The following is a 22,420-nucleotide window of genomic DNA, read 5'->3' on the forward strand; positions in this document are numbered from 1 at the left end:
GTATGGTGGAGTCGTTAGTTTTTTTTAGTTTTTAGCTGTTTGTTTTTCGTTAGGGTTTATATGGGTGTTAAGGCTTATCAATAAAGTAATCATCTTTTTCTCCAGTTTGTTGGTAAAAATTGTTCGGGATTGCAACGATTGTTGAATTCTCAAATAAGTTCAAGTGAATTATTCATCCTTACGCTACAACAAATCGTTAGATTGTCTCAGCCTTTATTTGATTATATTTTTATGTATTTGTTGATTTTAATTTCTTGAATGTATATGCCTTTTTATTAATGAATTTATTTTGTTCGAAAAAATAAAAATAATTAACATCAATTAAGTTCAAATACAATAAGATAAGAATACCAACGAACTATTCCCTAAAAAAAAGATAAGATAATACACTGCATAAGCGGTAAGTGAAAATAGTTTTAGGCCTTGTTCTTTTGAGCTTGTGGGCAGGGCACATCAGAGTAAAGTAGAGCTGTAGGTGAAATAGTTAGGGCATGTTCTGACTTACTGAACTGAGCTGAACTGAACTGTTTATGAGAGAAGGAAATTAAGAACTGAACTAAATTGATTGAAACTAAAATAAAATGCAATTAAGCTGAAAAGAACATACCCTTAGTGTTCTCCTTAGTCCTTAATCACGCAAACCAAAACTGTTGCAAGTGTAATTAACTCATTTATTTTGGCTTGCCCCTCTTCTTCACCCAAAAATATATATATATATATATATATATATATATATATATATATATATATATATATATATATATATATATATAGAGTGAGAAAAAAGATTTTTTTTGAAGGACATACTAAAAAGAAAAGTGCGCTTAACAAGAGTAGTAGAGTACCAATTCTTCTTTCAAACCACCACCTGTCCACCACCACCAACACCACCACCACCGGCGATCCTTTTCCGCCGGAACCACCACTCTATCGACAACCTCCGGCATTACTCGCTCTTTGCGGAGGAAATAGTAGCAGGTGAACCCACTTCTCCATTTCCAACAATTTCTCACTTATTTAGTTTCTTACAATTCCACACCCCTTTTTTTCCCCACAATTTTATACAATTATAAATACTATAGTTGTGTATAAAATAGTAAAATTATTACTCATAAGTCTTATGCAATTAATTTGTTGGTCTATAGTTTCATGCAATATCTGATTGTAAACCTAACTTAATTCTTGTAATTGAAGAACAGTTCACTTGAAAAAGCATTAAAAAATGGACCTTGTCGCAAATGCTTTCTCAGTATTAGCGCTTGATGATGGCGAGGATCCTTCTAAATTGCTTTCGGCTAGCGTTTCTGAAGCAGGTAGCTTTTCTTGTTCTTCAAAGCACTTGCCTTTTATATAATTTCATAGGGTTTAACTGTAAAACAAAGGGTTTAATATTTATTTGTTTGTGATTTGTTTTATGATATACTTGGTTTAAGTATAGAATGGTGAACCATGTTAAGCAAAGATTATGGCTTGTGTGATACGATTTGCTAAAATCGGTCTAAACCCGGACCAATTTAGGTCTGGATTGGTTTGTGCATACCCCCATTTGTTTCCATGTAATTGATTTTACTGAATTTGTGCTTCAAGGTTGTGATTCTTGTCAATTATCATTAGAGTTAGTTGGTAGTGGGATTTGTTGTTTTTACTAGAACATTTTCGGTATCAACTTCCATTTCTGTTTGAGACTTCTGAGATCATGATACTTGGTGAAAGAGCTTAAAGGGTCTATCTACAATAATGTATTAGATAATGTCTCCTAGGTTGATTAACTTTGTCTTGGCTAACCAATTATTATGCATCTTAAACACAAGGTTATATGAGGGTAATAACTAGCGTTCAATTCCTGTAAAGGATTGGTGGTGGTGATAATATGCTTTCATTGATGTAGAGTGTAAAGTTTCCCAATTTATGAAGTCTTATTGTAGGTGGTGAAAGAAAATTATTCCTCCCTTCCCCCTTAGATTTTCTTGAAGTTATATGCATGGCTCTGATAAAGTGAACCTGTATAGCTCCTGAAGTACTAAGCTGGTGCTTCATGGACCCCCAGGTACTATATATATAAATGAGCCATGGCTTATTCGAGGGATCATCCTGTGTACTCATCTTGTATTTTGATTGGCGGTATGGCTGAAACTTGAGATCTACTAAAAGCTCCCTAGACATGAAGCCATTTTTGTAGCCTGCCTTTCTATGACCGTTTCTTTCTCGCTGATTCGTTCTAAATTGTTTCTTTCCCTCCTTTTTCGTGTATGTGTTGTCTCTTCCTCGTTCTCTCCTGTGTCATATCTTGATCTTTCACTCTCCTTTTGCTTGATCTTTCTCAAAATCTACACTTATCTTTTCTCCCTGCCTGTCTTGTATGATTTCTAAATAGTAGAGCTAATGAATTAATTTCAATATTGTTCTTCTTGTCTATAGAGGCTGAATATCTAATAGGGTGGTTTATCTTCTTAAATAAGATCGCTTAGATCAATGCCAATTGCTGTCTCGCTTCTAGTACGTCATTAATATTGTTGCAAAATAAGCAAAGGGTTAACTCTTTTTGATTAAACATATATATTTTTTTTGATGTATTTATATTATCTTAACTCATCTGAGATTCTTATAATTTTTCGTGAACTTTTTTTTTCCTTACTTGTTTGGAAAAAATGTTTGAAATTGTCTTATATGCGAGTGAGATTGTCTGAAATAACAGGGCCATAGTGTTTCGGTTGTAAGAACCACAAAAGTGATATGCTATACCTATTGAATAATATGATTTTGTTGCTGATGAAATGTATTATGATGCAGGGGAGAGTGGTAAAAAAAGTAAAAGTAAAAGCAAAAGCTCAGATGACAAGCTGGTGGTGGACAATGGAAATAACAAAGAACATGACTTAGGTGTAGTATCAGATTACAGATTACCCCTTGTCTGGATTGATTTAGAAATGACTGGTAAGCTTCCATGGCACGTCTAATTATGGTAGTGAGGACAGTACAACTTCTTTTCTTATATGTTTTCTTTGCAGTTTTCTTGGTTTCTCTCTTTTCTCCCTGCCTTTTTACATCCAAGTTGCTTTTCATATGGATGCTGCACAAATAATGCATTGATTTAGGACTCATTATATGTCTCAACTTTAATTCCTGTTCTCTATTCATTTCTGTCAGACTGCATGCAGCCATATTCTTTAAAAAAAAAAAAAAATCGTAGGTGTTTGCTAAAAGTTTAAATTGACAGACATCCTTTTTTTTTTTTTTTTTTTTTGAAAGAAAATTGACAAACAGCCTTTGCATAAATAAAAAAAAAAAAAAAGGACTTGGAGCTGAAAGAATAATGCTGGGTTGCAAAATCATTATTTTAAAATATGTAGAGGCTCAAGTTTAATGCCACAGTAAATTGTAGCCTGTTTCCTGGACAGGAAGCGTTTGCCAACTCCAAAACTTCTAACCTTCTAGGTACTTTTGTTTCTATTTTCTGACTCCTTTATCATGATCCATTCGATCTATGCAAAATAAGATGATAATGTTGATATTATTTTAGCGTTCCTGTCTTAAAAAGAAATAAAAAGCTTATTTTACTGTAAAGCAATACTGAAAAACCTGCTATCCAGTATTATCTAACAATGTAGACAAGTACAAGACTATTTAATCCCTAGTCCACAAATGAAAGAAGTTTTCTATTATTGCATACCTTAGGGCATGTTCGGGGCTATCTTTTGAGTAGCTTTTAGTGGTTTGACCATGTCAAACCACTATTATTAGTGTTTGGCAATGTAGTGGTTCAGGTAGCTTTTAGTGGCGGAGGTAGCTTTTTTCAAAAGTTAGAAATATTAGTTTTTGAAATTAGAAGTAGCTCGTGAGGTAGATGTTGGAAAATTTAATCTATAGTTTTAAAAAAAAATTATTAATTTCTTATATGTAACAGCTAGTCAACTGCTACTTTATCAAACACTCATACCTAAATTATCTATCTTCACAGCTAACAGCTTGTTGACTGCTAATAACTACCTTCACAACTATATTTTACCGAACACGCCCTAGTTTTTACCGTGGTAATTTGGAAGGTGAGAATTGTTGTGTCCTTGTAGACATTGTGGAAATCTTTTGTAGGAAATGAGTTTTCTCTCTTTGTAGGTTACTTTCAGTATCTCATATAGGCTCATCTCGCTCTCTCATATTTATTAGCTAACTCAGTACTAGAATGATGACCAATGGGAGATGACTAATTGATATTTTAAATAGAATAAAGAATCAGCACATGATATGAATCTCTTGATATCCCAGAATTAGGTAGATAGATTTATGCAAGCTTATATCCTTGATGGATGGAAAGACTATTTCTTAAGGGATTATGAAAATTACTTTTTAGAGAAAGGAAGTAGTGACCTGTGAAAAGAAAAGTGCTTTTACATAATACTGAACTATCAATTATTTCTTGACACCTGGATATATTATTGTTCGAGGGAGTAGAGACTAGAAACATTATTGAAACACTTGCAATAAGAGGAGAATGAGATGGAGAGAAAGTTCCTTTCATCTATTGCCTAAAGTGAAGAACAAAAAGGGCTCTCTGCATTGGTATCTCCTTTTACATTTACTATTTGCAATAGCAGCTCCAAGGTCCTTAAGAAAACAAAGGTCTTTCTCCGAGCTAATATTTGAAAAACCGCTCCGCGTTAGGGTCATGTGCCTTTTGTGGTCTAGGAGAAGTGGTATTGAGCTTTGGCGCATTGAGGCGCACCCCCTTGAGGCACACAACAGTTTTTTTTTTTTTATTATTTTTATTGTCTATTATATGTGCCTCACTTCAACAAGGCGCAGGGAACTCTGAAACGCCTTGAGGTGCGTTGACCTTTTTTATTCATTGCTTTGGACAATGTACTTTACGGGGATCAGTACTAATGACAATTTATAGACTTCAATTTAATAAGTCTTTATATCCTCAATATCTGGGTGTTTTTTTTTTTTTTTTTTTTTTTTTTTTTTTTTTTTTTTTTTGAGTTGTAAGGCGGAGAATCATCTACCTTTGCATTGTCAACTGTAAGCGAATTTTGTCATCTTTGAGTGGCCTGAGGGCCTCCTCATAATGTTGGATAAATATGGTAATAATAAGGATAAGGTGGTGCATATGGAAAGCTTGTAAGATATGACTAAATTTTATAGACACCACTCACCTAAATATTAAGCATCAGTTGAATTTCAATTAAGTAGCACTCCCCAATAACACGAGGTCACGACTTTATTGTCTTTGCTTCTATGCAGGTTTAAATGTTGAAGTTGATCGAATATTAGAGATAGCTTGTATCATAACAGATGGCAACTTGTCTAAATCTGTGGAGGTAAGACTTTATAAGTTTGTCTTTTCTCTCATATTATTGTGTTAAATAGCATCTTTTGCATGATCAGAACTGCTTTTCTCCACTTTCTGGGCATCTCTCTCTCTCTCTCTCTTTTTGGGAGGGGGGTGGGGGTGGGGGTAGTGGTTTGGTATATTAGTGTACTTGGTTCCTGCTTAACTGTGCGATTTTTTACTTTTATTACATGTTTTTTGAGTTGAGGTATTGTTGTATGCATTATAGTTGTCCCTCTTCTTCTGTCCTTCTCTGCTTCTTATTTGGGATAAAATTGTGACTGGGAGTTTACTACAACACAGCCTCTGTTGTGGTTCCATACCTTGTATGGTGAAAGACATTATATTAAATCAACAACTCTGTTGCTGCTGTCTGTCTGTGGTTTGTAGGTTTGTTTCTTTGTTGTGTCAGAATATGGCTCTGTGTTGATGATACATACTCTATTTTTCCTATAGTATTTTATTGTGAAGTGCACCATTATATGGGTTCTAGGCTTCTAGTTCTAGCTGTACCATGGAGGCTTTATGTGGTGAAACTGTAACATTATTGTATACTCCCTCTTGTTTTTTTTTCCTTCCTACTTTCCGTTTGGATATGTTCTTTTTTTATCTTCCTACTTTTGCTTTATTCCTTTTATGGAGAAGAAAATTTTCATTTTTATCCCTCCTTATTCTACCGCATGGTCCACATTATACTATATAATAATACCATTGTCTCTACGTAATTTCTCTTTACTACATAAAATAAAAAGTCAAAAAAGAGACCCACTTTCCACTTACTCTCTCTTTTTCATGGTATAGTAAGTAGGAAGATTAAAAAAAAATTAAAATAAAAAAGATCGGAGGTAGTACCATAGGTTGCAAAATATTTGAATTTTTTGTGTGGAATATTTTCTCTTTATGCAGTCTTGGATCTTGGTTCTTTTAGTTTTGTACTTTTTTACTTGGCTACAATGAACAGGAAATTGACTGTGATTTTTGACTGATTTAGTATTGCATTTAAAATCTAACAACTTATGCATTGCACTCTTATATACCATGCTATATGCATCGATCGTTGTGGGTTTTTTTCCTTATTCTTTTTCTTCTTTAAGTCTTTCTTTTGGCTTCAGTTTGTAGTTTCTTTAGCCTGTCTAGTTTGTCTTTTTTTGATTTTTTTTTTTTTCATATGTAGTAGGAGTGGGGGGAATCTTACCCGTGTTTATCATACTGGCTTCAGTTAGCTGTTTTGACCAAATTTCAAGAATTTGTGATTTACTTTAAAGTTTTAACTGATGTTGCCACCTGCCTTTATTGTTCTTTGAATGTTGCTGATGATATCTTATCCTTTATTCTGGACTGCGATTCTGTGCTTAATGCATTTTTTGACATGTGCTAAATAAATTAGTATTCCATCCGCCCCTAAATGAAAGACACGTATCTATTACGAGGTATTCAAGATAATAATTTATTTGAACTTTAATCTGCTCATATTACCGGATTGCCCTTAATAATATCTGTAAGCTTTTAATTAGAACTTCCAAGAAATTACTACCTTTTGGTATAGATAGGTGTAAAGTTTCACATGTAGAAGAATATCTATGATTCTATGGTATTTAAATGGGCTTAATGTTTAATGGAAATGTTTAGTTAGCTGCACAATATGTTTGAATATAGATGTACTCTTCTCATTGTTCTTGATACTATGTGCACTTATGCAGGGACCGGAATTTGTTATCCATCAATCACAGGAATGTTTGGACAAGATGAACGAATGGTGTCAAGATCACCATGCAGCTAGTGGTACGATAGGCTTCTTCCTTTTGCTGCATCCTATATGTCATCTTGTAATGCATGAAATGTTATTGCAATTCGTTATGTGTCAATTATATCTCATTTTGTTTGTCCATTTTTGGTATCGTATTTTACATTCCAACTATAGTTGGCTGTATTGCTTCAAATGCTCGCTTGGATTTGCTAGGCTTATTGACTGACACAAAATTGAATTCAGGGTTGACAAAGAAGGTTCTTGAGAGTACAGTCACTGAACATGAAGCCGAGCAACAGGTTTGATTAAAATTTGATTCATTGATTGTGTAAAGCATATTTCTTTCTGTCTTCTTTCCTGCTATTTCTTTGGATATTTTAGACCGGGTCAACCTGTCAAGTACATTATGTTACAGTCACTCTTGGAATTGGGAAGCATTGTGACTTGACTGACGGTTTATTAGATATAACTTTTTTTCTTTTGGAAATGTAATCTGTCTCTTTACATACTAGCTTTTTAGATAAAGTCTCCCAACTCCATTGCCTCCCTTCTCCTGAAATTCCTCCACCCATATCTAGGGTTGGAACCATGCATAGTCTTCAAAATGTGGTTTGGTCTTTTTATAAAAGAGGCGGAGGGGGGGGGGGAGTAAATTTCACGTGAGTATGTGGGTTTATCTATTTATTTATTTTTGTAAAAAAACAAATTACTCTTACTATTCAAAACAAAGTTCTTCAACTTTGGTATGGAATCTGTGTATCAAAGTCCTGTGACTAGTTGAGGTATGTACTCCGGAGTGTTTTTTTTTTTCTTTTTTTTTTTTTCTCTTCAAGAAATAGTCCGGAGTTTATCTGAGAATACATAAAACTTTACAATATTCAAAATGAAAAAACTGGTCTTCTTCTTTGGATGTTCGAAACTAGTACCAGAATTTTATTTTTTAAGGACTATGTCTATTACTTTAAACCTATATACGAAGTAATTGTTGAAAGTTTGGGTGTAAAGAATAGGAATGGCTATTTAATTTCTACTTCTACCTAGGAAAGTAGTACTGAAATATGGGCTTTTTCATGCTCTTGGTATCTTTAGTCTTGTAATCACTTACCTGACATTGCACGTTAGATTGTATGATGGCTTACAGGTTTCATGAGATCATCCCGTGACCAGAAATATACCCTAAGAATAAATAAATTGAATGTGTTAAAAACATTTTTGGTGAGCTGTACAAAGTAAACAGTGCAAGTTTGAACTACATGTGATTGTTCACAATATGTATTATGTATTTCCTTATTGAAGCTTATAGGCGATGTTTTACAAATTGTGCAGGTTATAGAATTTGTCAAGAAACATGTTGGTACATATACGCCCCTTCTTGCAGGAAACTCTGTTTATACAGATTTTATATTTCTCAAGGTATTCTGATATGGTTTTACTGTAAACACTTGTACCTTGCTTTATATAAGGAATTGGTATAAATCATGTTATTTTCACCATCCCTTTTATCATCAACTATATATTAGCAATAATGATTAAGCATGCTTCTTTATATTTTCCTTAATTATCTTTCCCATTATTGTTGTCAATATGGTAATTTTTTCATTTAGATGGGAATTATAGAGTATGTCCTTATGTATCCACTGATTGCCTGATCATAATTTAGTTAGTTACGCAACACAAGGTTAATTTTATTTATGGATTTGACTTAAATTTCCCATCTGACAAGGAACAAAATTACATTAAGGGGAGAATAATTTGAGCCTAGATATTGAGGTGAATTTATCAATCCGACTGTGGGTCACTACCAACCTTGATATTGAAAATTTGAGAGTGAATGTAGCAAAGGTGTTTGGTTCGCCCCAACTGATATGGGGTTGGAATCAGGAATGAAATCATAGTGGTATGGGTTTGAAACTTGATTCTTAATACCATATGTTTGGTATGATTATGGAATGCAGTTTTTTTTTTTTCTTTTATTTGATACCTAAAAGTATGGGAATGAGCCAAACCCACCTCCTCCTCCTCCCCCCCCCCCAGGTTTTTAAACCCCATACTTTGGGGGTTTGAGGTATGGGCTTGCAACTCTTAAAAGTTAAAATCATAAAACAAACATAAGGTATGGGTTTAAACCATTCTAAACCCATACCTTGTACCTAGTCCTTAAGTATGTGAACCAAACAGCCGCGGCTCTTGAACCAGGATAATAACTACACAAGAAGTCAACAGGATACCAGGTTAACCCTTGCGTGATATCTTTTGAAAAAAGGTAGGAATTTTTTACGTAGTATCAGAATTTTGATAGTGGGTAGTGACTAGATATTAGACCTAGCAGGCTAGCATACTGCATTCATGGAGATGATTGTTATCTGTTCCCCATATTTATACCATTGTGTTTCTGGTACTCTGAGGAGAATCATCAGAAATGATACTTCTTTCTATGCTCAAAGTTTTCAGTTCATGAAGGTTTGGAGATGTATGTGTGTGTGTGTGTTCGCATTTTTTTTCTTTCTAATTCCTGTATCTTGGGTTGATGAGAGTACTTTGAACTGTGGTTACTAGTATGCAGGATTTTAGACGAGCATTTTACTGTTTTTCCATTAGAATCTATTTATTACTTCTAAATAACATTTGTAGCACACATTTTTCTTTCAAATTCCTTTGCTTTTTATTTATTTTTTTATTTATTTTTATTTTTTTCTATTTTTTTATTATGAACATCTTCCATACTAACCTTATTCTCTTTGCAGAAATATATGCCAGACTTGGCAAGTATGTTCTCTCATGTCCTTGTAGACGTTAGTAGCGTGAAGGCCTTATGTGTTCGGTGGTATCCTAAAGGTAAATGTTCCTTTGCATATTCAATTTAGTTGCTCATCTTTTGCAGTAAACTAATTTTGTACACGGTGGTTTGGGAGACCCCCTACTCATGTTCCTGTAATTACGTTTTATCTGGGTGTTAGTATCAAATTGCCCGGCAGTCATTTTCCTTTGAAGGGAAAAGATACATTTATAAACCCAAAATTGTAACCATTTTAAAAAGAGAAGTAGCCTCAGTATCCTAATTTACCATTTTTCGGGTTGTATATTTAGTTTGAGTATACAATACATACCTTCTGGGATATATTTAGGCTCGAGTATTGAATTGTCTCTAAAATTTATTTTTCTACCTCCACAAAACCAATTCTGATCTTTTTATGAGAAAGAAGCTTTTACTTTGTTTGGATCTCAAGATAGAAGGGAAATGAAGGGGAGGGAAAGAGGATGAAGGGAGGGTGTAGGTGAAGCTTTAATTTCCCTCTAAAGCTCTCCAATTTTGACGGGATAGTGTTTGTTAAAGAGGGAGGGAATCTGTAATTACCTTGATCCACTTTATTTTATGTACCTCTAGATTCTAGGCCACTAATTAACTCTGTATTGCAGAATACAATAAGGATAAAAATTTAGGCATCCGAAGCCTGATGACCTAATTTGTGATTTGCTAGAGAGGGAGAGATGTAGCTTAATCTACCCACATCAAATCAGTTGACACAATAAAAACAGAGGAGGGCAATAGGCATGGGGGCTAATTGTAGTTTCACATCCCCGTCATTGATAAGCAGTGCCTCTACCCAAACCATACCGACATAATAAAAACAGAAGAGGTAAAGAGGTGCGGGGGTTGATTGTAGTGTCACAGCCCCCATCATTGATAAGCAGTGCCACTGGCAGTAAATTCACTGTTAGGCCTTTACTACCAAGCAGCCTTATGTTTTAATTGTGTCAAAATCATGATTTGACTCTCACTATACAGATCTAAGGTATTTAAAATTATGTCGTAGACAACAACTCAGGTTAATCTTTAACAATTTGGTCAAAAATTTTGTAATACAATTTGTTCTTACGATGTCTTTGCTTGTCCAGCTCACAGAAAGGCACCTTCAAAGGAGCAGAAACACAGGGCTTTGGATGATATCAGAGAGAGCATACTTGAACTCAAATATTACAAAGATGCCATATTTAAATCTAGGAAATGAGCTGCTGTATTCTGAACCATGTTTATGTAATTATAAGCATATAGACAATTTGGTGGAGTGCTGTTTTCTTCGAAACCAGCTTTTTGACAGACATGAGTAGACACATATTTGAAGATGACTTTGATCCCATCAGTTGAATCATACGGTTATCTGTGAGATGATTGCTGCATAATGCTTGAAGATGGCTATGAGGACTGAAGAGTTGAGCCTTCTCATTTTTTTTTCTCTCATCTGTTCAGGAGGACCGGACAGTATTGAACCGTTGTGATGGATATGATTGTATGCTGTGTAATTTAAAGACAGATTTTTAAATCAATAACAGAAAAACTTGTTCCTGCAAGATATGAGTTTTTATGCTTCGTTTATTTTCCTTTGTTTCTATTTGAAATATTTTGATTTTGACACTCTATGCCTAATTGCCTATGCTCTATAAGAAGTATTTTTTTATTATACATTATACATTTATACTTGAGAAAAAAAAACCATAGCCATTTAGGATTTAGTTAGATTGGTCTAAATACTTGTATTATTTATTAATTTGCATCATTATTGCTTATGTGTGATTTTAAAGTATCATTTTTTTTTCCTTTTTGAAACAATAAAGTATCAATTATTTAATTATGCACCAACGAGCTCAATTAAAGAATTCTGTCAACTAAAATGAAAAGGAGAAACCAAATTCATGATCATGTTTTTATTTCTCCAAGTTTTTCATAACAAGGTATTTAATTAAACAATTCACCAATGCTTATTTAGGGGGTGTTTGGTTCACTTAATTAAGATATTTAGGGAGTGTTTGATACCTGTAACCCTCAAGATATGGGGTTTAGAAATCTTGGGGGAGGTGGGTTTGGCTCATTCCCATATTTAGGTATCAAATAAAGAAAAAAAATAAATTGCATTTTATAATTATACCAAACATATGGTATTAAGAATCAAGTTCTAAACCTATACCACTATGTTTTCATTCCTGATTCCACTCCATACCAATTTGCAAACCAAACGCCCCCTAGAAAATTAATCACACTCATTCTCTCTAAAAAGGTTTTTATTCCATTGAGTTTTACCTTGCAATGTTTTATTTTGGCAAGTTGGCAACTAATATGTTCTTTTTACGTAGTACTTTTTTTTTAAGAAAATTTTACATAGTACTTCATTTTTGTTGAATTGAAATTAAATTTTGTTCGACTTAAATTACCTTTTTGATGACTTAAATTTTTAATTCTCTATTATATTTGATCTTTAGAGTTACTAATTTGATTAAAAATTATTTTTATTAAACACGATATTATTTAAATAAAGTGAAGAGAACATAGCCTAATACGAGTATTACATGCAATGAGATGAAATTATGGCACAATTATTTAATGCATGCAAGTTTTTTTACATCTAGTACACATCTAGAAGTTATATACAAGATTACAAGTATAAAAGTAACATCTTCATATAATTCTTAGATATCGATTCCTCTTTGCTCACAAAAAAATATAGTTTAACATGTTCTAATTTATTTAATTCAATGTATCCATAGTTTAGTTGATTAAAGTATTCAAAAAAAAAAAAGTATTGAACGTGATATATAGATAATCTGAGTCATAGGCTCATACTTCCTCCGTTCTTTATTACTTGACCCGCTTTGACTTTTACACTATTCACCATCCCTCCTTTGATCGTCTTTTGTGAATAATTTGTAAGGAAAAATATAATCATGTATGATATTTTTGAATTCGTCTCAATAAGTACTATCATAATATATAACTCTTATAATTTTTACTCATGGAGAATTGAAGTTATTGATCGTTAAAGTTTTGCATTGACAAGCGTGATAAAAGAAACAGGTCAAGTAAAAAAGAATAGAAAAAGTAGGACCTAAGATCAAATTCGATTAATCCTTTATCTGCCTTCAAAAAAAAAAAAAAAAAAAAGCAAAAAAGGAAAAAATAATAAAAAAGACAGCTTCATTTTTACGAGCAAAAGATTAAACAAAAAAAAACCCTCCTTTCTCTGATTCAAAATCTTTCTGAACACTCTGTCACTCATCTCTTTCCTCACTTCATCACTGCACAACTACCACCGGCTAGCCGTTATAACCCACTCTTCATCGCCGGTAAACTTTCTCTCTCTTATTCAAATTGAAATTAAATTTCTGCAATTTTCCCAGATATTAAATTTGGGTTTTATTTGAATCCCAAAATAAAATAAAACCCTAAAACAATTTCCCCAAATGTTCACTCCTCAACGTAAGGCGCCATGGACGCCGTCAACATCGACACCAATAACAGAGCCAAGACACCTTCAAACCCCTTCTTTTAATCCTTCTTTTACTGGGAAAACGACGTCGTTCTTGGATGCGCCTCCGCCGACGAATTCACTTGCGGCGCCGGAAAGTGTCGAGTTTGATGGGTGTCATATGGAGGATTGGAGGAGGTTTAAGGAAGTGGGTTTGTTGGATGAGTCTGCTTTGGAGAGGAAGGATCATCAAGCTATGCTTGGCAAGATTTCTCGCCTTGAAAAAGAGGTTTATTTATGTTTTTAATTTTGTTTATTGTTGTAAATTTGCTGATTTTGTTGATTTTTTAAATTGATGAATGTTGATATTTGTTGGGTATTTAAGTATTTTGGAGTTTGTTTATTGGTTTTGAATTTCTGGGGCTTTGTTGAAACTTGTTGATTTTTTGTGCTTTAAGTCCATTATGAGCCGCTAATTAACATTGTTAGTGCTGGGTATTTGGTTATTTATGCTTGTAGTTTTGAATTTGTGCTTGTTGATGAAGCATTCACTGTGTTTATATGGATGGAGAATTATAATAAACTACTACGAATATTTGATATGAAACGTAAGCCTTGTTGCCAATGCTTGGAGGCAAAGGCAGGATGTGTAAGTGTTAAGATTAACACATTGTTTGGATTGAAGGAAATGGAGGGAAAAGAAGGGAAGAGAAATGGAGGGATAAATTATCTGTCTTTTGAATAAAAAATGAGGAAAGGAAGGGAATTGGAGGGGAGAGAAACGAAAGGATTAATTTTAAGAAATTAATCTCTACAACAATGGAGAGATTTGGAAGGACAACTCATCATTCTTCCCTCCCCTCCCCTTCCCTTCTCATCCTTTCCCCTCCCTCCTCTTCTTTTCCTTCCCCTTTTACCATCCAAACACACCGTAAGTGAAAATCTATCAAAATGAAGAAAGTGATTACATTTTTGCATTGTAAGTCAGTGCATAATCATGACAGACAAATGTGGTGTACTTCGTAACATTTTGAAAGTGATTTAGTAATGCTTTTGGTTTTCTTCATGTGTATTGTGTATTCTCGATCCAACAAATTAATCGAGTTTGGAATTCATCTTAGAAAGGGACAAAAGTGGCTATGTTTGAAACTACGAGTACTTTTGTCAAGAGTTGTTTCACTTTCACCAAATTTCCCTCAAATCTTTTTAACTATGTATTAGTGAAAAATGAGACGTTGATATAGGAAACCTACATTGAGGTAAATCCATTGGCAATTTACAATATGACATTTATTGTTATACGAAGTTTAAGGTAGTGTTTGGATACAAGGATTTGATATAAAATTCTTCATGGTAATTAATCCGTACCTGATTTCTAGTTGTTACATTCAATACCGTATAACTTGTTTGGAAATAACAAAAATCCTAAGTCCATAATTTTAAATCCTCTATATTTGAGAAGAAATTATAATTTCGATTTGAAATTTAGTAATTATATACTATTTTCTATTTATTCTCAACAATGGAATAATTAGGAAAACTAACTTTTAAATCATAAATAATCAACACCACAAAGTAAATTCAAACAGAAAAATGTTCATTTTTGATTTTGACCTTCTGATATTTTATTTTTAGTTGATGAAGTAAACAAATTGCAAAAAATCATTAACACTTCAAAAAAAAAAAAAAAAAAAAAGAAGCCCAATCACCTTATTTTTCAGAAAGAACCTAGGACGGCAATGCATTATAATTTTGACTCAACGTTTGGCACATAATGGTCAAATATTATGTCATTGTTTTGGTACTTGTTAGCGAAGGCGTGTTATTCTTGGTGTGAATGTCTCTTCTAATTTGTTTTACTTTTTGTGAATAGCTTTTTGACTACCAATACAACATGGGGCTTTTGCTCTTGGAGAAAAAAGATTTAATTTCCAAAACCGAAGAATTAGGGCATGAAGTTTCTGAAGCTGTGGAGATTCTTAAGCGCGAGCGGGGTGCTCATCTGATTGCTGTTTCTGAAGCTGAGAAGCGAGAGGAAAATTTAAAGAAGGCTTTACAAGTTGAAAGACGATCTTTGGTTGATGTACGTTCTACCTTTATTTATTTCTACCTCTTTCTTTTTTTGTTAGTATTAGACGTTTTAATCTTCTTGGTTGAAGTTGTGCATTGCCCATATATATGTATACTAGTTTATGGTTCTTTCTGATGGATTATGTTTGTAGCTAGACAGCTATTAGTTCAAATGGAGAACCAATGTGACCAAGTGAAATCTGTAATTTTAATCTTCATAGTGTGCATTGTAAGCTTATATCTAATTTTACCCTCTTTCACATCATTATAATTTTCTTGCATCATACATCTAACATTGGTGGCCTGCAATTGTCTAATTTCTAATACAGCTTCAGAGAGCTTTGCGTGATATGAATGAAGAACTTGCTAAAGGCAAAGCTACATCTGAGACTACTGTGGCTGATTTAAATGCTCGTATGGAGGAACTTCAAATACTGAATTTGGATGTTGAGAAAAGATCTCGCTCAGTGGATGCTAAGCTGGCTGAGTCAGATAGAAAGAATTCTGAGCTAAACAGAAAGCTTCAAGACTTGGAAGTTCGTGAAGACATTCTTCAGAGAGAGCAATTATCGTTAACTCAAGAGTATGCAGTTTAATAAATGGGTGGTGTATGCTTTGAATTGATTTTTTTAGGTCACCCAGATGGGTTTGTGTCTTCCAGTCCATGTTGATACTTTTTATTTTTGTTATAAAACTTTTCAGGCGAGAATCCCATGAGTTACACTTTCGGAAGCAGAAGGAAGATATGCTTGAGTGGGAGAAGAAACTACAAGAAGGGGAACAAAGGTTGTGTGAGAGTCGGAGAATCCTTAATGAGAGGGAAGAAAAATTGCATGAAATTGATATCTCTACCAAAGTTAAGGAGTCAAACTTTGAGGAGTTGCAAAAAAAGATTGACTTGGCAAATGAAACTTTGAAAAAAGTAGAAAATGATGTAAAGAATCAATCAGCAGAGTTGGATATGAAGGAGAAGGTGGATTTCATCATCATTATTCATATTTGTATTCACCTGACATCCTCAAATTTTCATTTTCATCTTCTGCATTTTTGTAGAAAGCTGAAGCTTTAAAATGCAAATTGGAAGCAAAGGAAAAACAGCTGCAAGAAGAGGAGCAGAGGCTAAATGCAAGAGAAAATGTAAGTTGTAACTTCCAATGGTGGATTTTGTATCATCATCTTGGTTGCTTTATAATATCCATTTCCAATGAAGTCCCCAAGAGAAAACTCGTTCATTAAATCTATTTATATATTTGAAGTAGGTAACTTTGCATGTCTGATAAATTGTCATTTTTTTTTAATGGCCTCTCTTATATGGTTTGGGATAAGACTGCTTACTTTTGAAGTTTTGAGAGAAGGAGCTTCTTTTGAAGCATTCCCATTCTTTCGTTCATCTAAACAGTAATCCTTATACATTCTTCTCTGCTACAGATTTCATATCTGATATCTATGAAAATAACACCTTTTTATTTCTTTCAGATTCTTCTAAGTGCAGAAATCACACTTAAATTGCTTAATTATATTTTCTGCTTCACTAACAAATTCAGAAGTAATTGCAATCTTGCCCATTTTGCCATCACCACCTCTTTGGAGTATAATTGTGTCCTTGCGATGGTAGGGGCATTTTTCTGGAGTGTCACCGTGTTATGAGATTGCAAATTTGTACCTTTCACAGAGGTTACTTAGCTATGTACTATTTTAAAACTTGGAATTTAGTTTTGCACAGAAACTTACGTGTATTGTTCAGAAGTGTGCTCTCCAAATTTTTGGGTTTATCCGTACATAAAATGGAATACTGTTCCATACATATAATATGCAAATTATTGGAACATATGTATTGGGGATTATGGGGATGTTGTGATAAGAGACTCTGTTCAATTCATTTGTGATGCTTTCTTCTGTTGATAGAATGGATACATCTGAAACTTATAATTTTAATTTTGAGGCATGTTCAATAATTATGCTAGTTTAGGGGTCAGATCCTTGAAATTTTGTCATTGTCTTTTTTGTGTCACAGGTTGAATTAGAGGAGCTTATTAATGAGCATAAGGTTATGCTAAATAACAAAATGCATGAATTTGAGCTAGAGATAAAACAAAAAGAATCAGCTCTTGAAGAGGAAATAAAGAACAGAAAGGAGACATTGAATCAAAAGGAAAGTGAAATCAATCACCTTGAGCTGAAGCTTGGTAAGCGAGAACAAGCTTTGGAGAAGAAGGCTGAGAGGTTGAAAGATAAAGAAAAAGACATTGAAGTAAAGAATAAAGATTTGAAGGGACAAGAAAAATGTCTAAAAGCTGAAGCCAAAAGTCTGGAGGCAGAGAAGAAACAAGTTATTGCTGAGAAAGAGAATTTGGAAATTTTAAGAAAGGACATTGAAATTTTGAGAATCAACACAAGGGAACAGGAACTGCATATTGAGGAAGAACGAAAAATTTTGGAAGATGCAGAGAGAGAAAGGTTAGAGTATCTTCGCTTGCAGTCGAGTTTAAAGCAGGAGATAGACAATGTGAGGCGTCAGAGTGAGCTCATAGAGAAGGAAGCTGCAGATTTGAAGCTTGAAAGGGAGAAGTTCGAGAAAGATTGGGAGGCTTTGGATGAGAAACGATCTATTGTGGATAATGATCTTGAAACGCTAGCTGAAAGGAAAGCAAATTTTGAAAAGTTTCGAAACTCAGAAGAAGAGAGATTGAAAAGGGAAAGAGCTGAGAATGAGGAACGCCTGCGTTTGGAGTCAGAGAGCATTAAATTACAGATCGAATCATTTGAAGCTACGATGAAACAAGAGAAGTCAATGTTAGTTGAAGATGCTAAAAATCAGGAGGCTCTCATGTATCAAGATTTTGAGCAGCAGAAACAGGATCTTTATAATGACATGCAGAAAAGAAGAGAAGAGTGGGAGAAGGTTATGGAAGAAAAGGAGAGAGCTTTGGAAGAAACGAGGGTAAAAGATATGAGTAATCTGAAGCTTTTAAAGGAAGATGCTGAGAATAATAAGAGAGAAATGGAAATTGAGTGGCGTCGCATGGAGAAGGAAAAGGAGGAACTGGAATTGAACAAAAAACAGTTTGAAGAAACTCGTGTTGAGATATCTAAGGATATTAAGGCTCTTGATGATCTTAGTAGAAAGCTGAAGAAACAGAGAGAACAGTTGGTTAGTGAGAGGGTGCTCTTTGGTTCTATAATTGAGAAGATCAAATGTTGCAAAAGCTGTGGAGATTCTGCTCAAGCATTTCTTAGTGGTAATATGCAGCTACCAACTGTGGAGGGGTCTTCTCATTTCCCAAGGCCTTCTCATGATGATCAGAAAGATGCTAAAGATGAACATGCTTCTATTAGAGATTTAAATAAAGCAGAGTCTCCTCACCTTTTAGGTGGGCAGATGAGTGTGCTCCGGAAGTGTGCTTCAATATTTTATAATTTATCTCCTAAAAAGGGAATTCAACATTCTGATAATCATGATATGGAAGAAACCTCACAATCTGCTACATACATGCAAGCAAATGAGCATGTGATGAGGGAACAAATTTCTACTGATGAAGTAAATGTGAGGGCTGAAACTTCTCCTGTTGAAGAATTGGATCCAGTAGTTGCAAAAGTATACGATGCCTTGAATATTTCCCAATCTGATGTTAGAGATGATAACGTTGAAAATTCTCAGACAGTTGACGAGTTTGATAATGGCAGTGAAGTGCAAGACATTTCGAAACCTGAGAAATCTGGTTTAAAGAATGGACAGGGCAAAAAACCTGGGAGGAAGCGTGGTCCTGGAGTACGAAGGACACATTCTGTTAAAGCAGTGGTTGAAGATGCGAAGGCTATATTAAAGGATAGCTCAGTAGGAAAGATGGAGGTGAAGCAAAATGATTCCGTGGCTGCAAATGTGAACGAGGGAAAGATTCTTCATGCTGACATGACACATTCTACCAGTGCTCGTAAACGCAGTCGCTCTCAGGCTTCTAAAGTGACTGAAAGTGAGCAGGATGTTGAACATAGTGAGGGAAATGCTGATAGTGTGACAACTGGTGGTCGGCGGAAGAGGCGACAAACGGTTGACTCTGCTTTACCCACTCCTGGTCAAAGGAGATACAATCTTAGGCGTCATGCAGTGTAAGCCTTTTATCACTTTTTGATTCCTTTGCAAGCAACTGACAACTGGATTCTTGTTTAACCCTGTGATGATATAAAATAGTGCAACCTTCTTGTTCCAATATCTGTCTTAGCTGTTTAATATTCCTTCTATCCAGGGATTAATGTCAATCTTTCATATGAGTGTAATTTCGAAAAAGCCCTTAAAAAAGGATGACATAGATTCATTCTAGCATAAAAATATCTCTATCGCAGCAAAGCTCACCTTTTTCATATCTTTTCTTTTTTTTTTCCCCAAATAGATGAACAAGTGACTGGTTTAAGACTTTTTGGGTATTTATCATTGCTATCTTTTCACTCCTTCCGTCAATTATTATGTGCAACAAAGGGGTATTATATGTGAGACATAAAATATTCCTTTGTTGCACATAATAATTAACGGAGGTAGTATTTGATTTGTGTTGAAGAATCTTTTCATTTAAAAGTAAACTCCCAAGAGCGGTGTAGACATATGGGAAGAGAGTTTTATATTTATTATTGAGAAACATATGTATACTTTAGGTGAGCTGAGTGTATTGATGACCTTTCAATTGGCAATGAACCAATGAGGGGGTGGCTCAAGTATGCTTTTTTGGTTTTGTGTTATCTATTTTATGATAAATAAAGCAGAAAATTGGATATTTTTTTCAGCAGTTATATAGAGTATATACCCCCCGTCAGAAAATATATATATATATATATATATATATATATATATATATATATATATATATATATATATATATATATATATAAAGCTAAACTTTTAGTCAGGTCACGACGTTGCGACACTTGGCGTTCTAACTTTTCGCCAAGTGTCACGCCACCGTGGATATATTTTAATAGACTTCATACATAAAATCGTCAAGTGTCGCACCACCTTGGATATATTTGGATAGACTTCATAAGATAAAAAGTTAGTTTAGAATAAGATTGTTAATTTAGAGTTTTATTTTCGATAAAATACCAAATAATAAACTTATAATTAGGCCACAAGACAACATCATTTAGCGTTTTAATTTTTCACGCACCAAGTGTCGTACCACGTTGGATAAATATAGATAGACTTTGTAGAAAAAAAAGTTAAATTAGAATTCTATTTTCAATTAAATTGAATCATAATATAATTTTATCTTAAAAGTCCATAAACAACCCGGGCATCGCACGGGGCACAAAACTAGTATATATATATATAATATAGAGTATATACTATATACCCTATTTTAGCATTACCAAACAAACTTTTCCCTCAAAAAAAAAAAAAAAAAAAAAAGCAGTACCAAACAAACTGTTGCCTTTTAAAATGCTTGTTTATAGACGCATTTTTTTTTGGTAAAATAACAAATCTCATGAAAGTTTGATTGGTTGAATTAATCTCATGAAACTAAACAATTTGCCAGCCTTTATCTGGATTCTGCAACTTCAAATGTGCTACTTTGATATAGTATGCAGTTATAAGTTGCAACCTTTGTTTAATAATGTTCTCAACATTTTTTTATTACCTTGTGCCAATGTGAAACTTTGAGCTTGTATATCTCTAATTCTGAATTTATAAAAATTATTTTTTTTTAAAGATTTGATATTTTGATAATCCATGTTGAGACGAATTCAACAAGACCTTAAATGGCTATATTTTTCTTTACAAACATTATTACTTGCGATGGTCAAAGTGGAGTTTGTGAATATTGCTAAAACAAAAAGAAAATGTAAAGAACTTGTGAAAAGATGGTAATTTTTTTTAATTCAAATTTGAGCAATTGCACGGTGCAATAGTTGCTGTCAATATGCACATCTATGAAGATTTGCCGTTACTTTTATTGATGGGCGAGTTGATTCTAGGTATAGAAGCATTTGAAAGCCTGTCATCGGCTGTAGTTTGTCATGTTCCTGTAGGTTTCATGATAAAATTATACATATGCAAACTGGAAGTAGCCAGTGGTACTGTAGCACTGTTCTTGTAGTGATTAGTATTTAGTAGCTTCACTTTTTAGATTGCATTTTGATTCTGACATTTGTGTAACATCAAACAGTCCAGCCTCAAGTGGTAAACCTGATAATGATGATGTGGTTAGCCATAAAGACGCCGAACAGGCAGAGCAAAACCTTGATGAAACACCTGCTCAATCATTGGATGTTGCTGCTGAGAGTGACAGAAGAATGCATTTTGTGCAAGTTTCAACCACTAGAAGTGTTGAGTTTTCATCTTATACGGTGAGGATATTATTCTTGTTGCTCAATCCGACATGTGTAGCCTGTCTTATATGCTCATATATATATTTTTCAATGCAGTCTAATGCAGCAATCAATGTTGCTGAAAATCAAGGCAATGCTGCAAAACCGGCTGAGAATGTAGAAGAAAAGATTACTGAAATTACATTGTTGAATGAGGTCAATGGAACATCAGAAAATGTAGAAGAAGATAGCAGAAGCATGGTCAATGAGAACAAAGATGACGAAGATGAGTATGGCAGTGATGGTGACGTGGATGATGATGATGATGATGATGACGGCGATGACGATGATCATCCAGGTCAAGCCTCAGTGGGAAAGAAGCTATGGAGATTTCTTACATCATGATTCACAAGTCGTCCGTAGCTGTTAGTTGTAATTACAAAACCCATGCAGCTTAGTTTAGTTGGGTTGTACCATAGTTATCAGTAGGTATTGTCTGACAATCTTTTTGTCCCATAAATCTGTGATAAAACATGGATATTTGGTTATCCCTCCACCTGTGGTTTATACTTCATATTATGAAATAGGCCATTCAATTCTTGCTTACAAATTGTCTTTCGCCTGGTAAAAAGTATAACTAGGTTCTCTCAATCCTCTAGCCGTAATGGAAGCAGGCAAAACAAGGTAAAGAATGATGAGTCTTGGGCCGTTTGGCGCCTGTGTTGGCAGGATTCAAAA

The 22,420-nt window shown here is 34.1% G+C and overlaps 2 protein-coding genes across 4 annotated transcripts; both read left to right on the forward strand.

The window, feature by feature from the left end:
* The first annotated feature begins 785 nt into the window (after positions 1 to 785).
* On the forward strand, positions 786 to 11,426 carry LOC110720164 (oligoribonuclease-like). 2 transcript variants are annotated; one of them, XM_021899187.1, is made up of 9 exons: positions 786 to 978; positions 1,195 to 1,313; positions 2,791 to 2,934; positions 5,242 to 5,318; positions 7,030 to 7,111; positions 7,320 to 7,375; positions 8,403 to 8,489; positions 9,821 to 9,911; positions 10,974 to 11,426. In XM_021899187.1, exons 2-9 carry the CDS (start codon positions 1,223 to 1,225, stop codon positions 11,084 to 11,086), a joined length of 741 nt encoding a protein of 246 aa, XP_021754879.1. In that variant the 5' UTR covers positions 786 to 978; positions 1,195 to 1,222; the 3' UTR covers positions 11,087 to 11,426. The 2 variants fall into 2 exon arrangements, with proteins under 2 accessions (XP_021754879.1, XP_021754871.1); XM_021899179.1 differs by having other exon boundaries at positions 1,200 to 1,313.
* Positions 11,427 to 13,039: 1,613 nt separating this feature from the next.
* LOC110720178 (protein CROWDED NUCLEI 2-like) lies at positions 13,040 to 22,288 on the forward strand. 2 transcript variants are annotated; one of them, XM_021899193.1, is made up of 8 exons: positions 13,040 to 13,604; positions 15,189 to 15,398; positions 15,715 to 15,968; positions 16,088 to 16,358; positions 16,439 to 16,522; positions 17,400 to 19,492; positions 21,541 to 21,721; positions 21,800 to 22,288. In XM_021899193.1, the coding sequence occupies exons 1-8, from the start codon at positions 13,311 to 13,313 to the stop codon at positions 22,085 to 22,087; spliced, it is 3,675 nt and encodes a 1,224-aa protein (XP_021754885.1). In that variant the 5' UTR covers positions 13,040 to 13,310; the 3' UTR covers positions 22,088 to 22,288. The 2 variants fall into 2 exon arrangements, with proteins under 2 accessions (XP_021754885.1, XP_021754887.1); XM_021899195.1 differs by lacking the exon at positions 13,040 to 13,604 and adding an exon at positions 15,538 to 15,614 and having other exon boundaries at positions 15,306 to 15,398.
* The last annotated feature ends 132 nt before the right edge of the window (positions 22,289 to 22,420 follow it).

Source organism: Chenopodium quinoa, unplaced genomic scaffold, assembly GCF_001683475.1.
Source record: "Chenopodium quinoa cultivar QQ74 unplaced genomic scaffold, ASM168347v1, whole genome shotgun sequence".
Lineage (NCBI taxonomy): Eukaryota > Viridiplantae > Streptophyta > Magnoliopsida > Caryophyllales > Amaranthaceae > Chenopodium > Chenopodium quinoa.

Coding starts and splice junctions, on each gene's coding strand:
- LOC110720164 (XM_021899187.1), top strand. CDS start 1,223: ATGGACCTTGTCGCAAATGCTTTCTCAGTATTAGCGCTTGATGATGGC. Junction 7,112..7,319: donor AGATCACCATGCAGCTAGTG/GTACGATAGGCT, acceptor AATTGAATTCAG/GGTTGACAAAGAAGGTTCTT. Junction 8,490..9,820: donor CAGATTTTATATTTCTCAAG/GTATTCTGATAT, acceptor TTCTCTTTGCAG/AAATATATGCCAGACTTGGC.
- LOC110720178 (XM_021899193.1), top strand. CDS start 13,311: ATGTTCACTCCTCAACGTAAGGCGCCATGGACGCCGTCAACATCGACA. Junction 13,605..15,188: donor TTTCTCGCCTTGAAAAAGAG/GTTTATTTATGT, acceptor TTTTGTGAATAG/CTTTTTGACTACCAATACAA. Junction 15,399..15,714: donor AAAGACGATCTTTGGTTGAT/GTACGTTCTACC, acceptor TTTCTAATACAG/CTTCAGAGAGCTTTGCGTGA.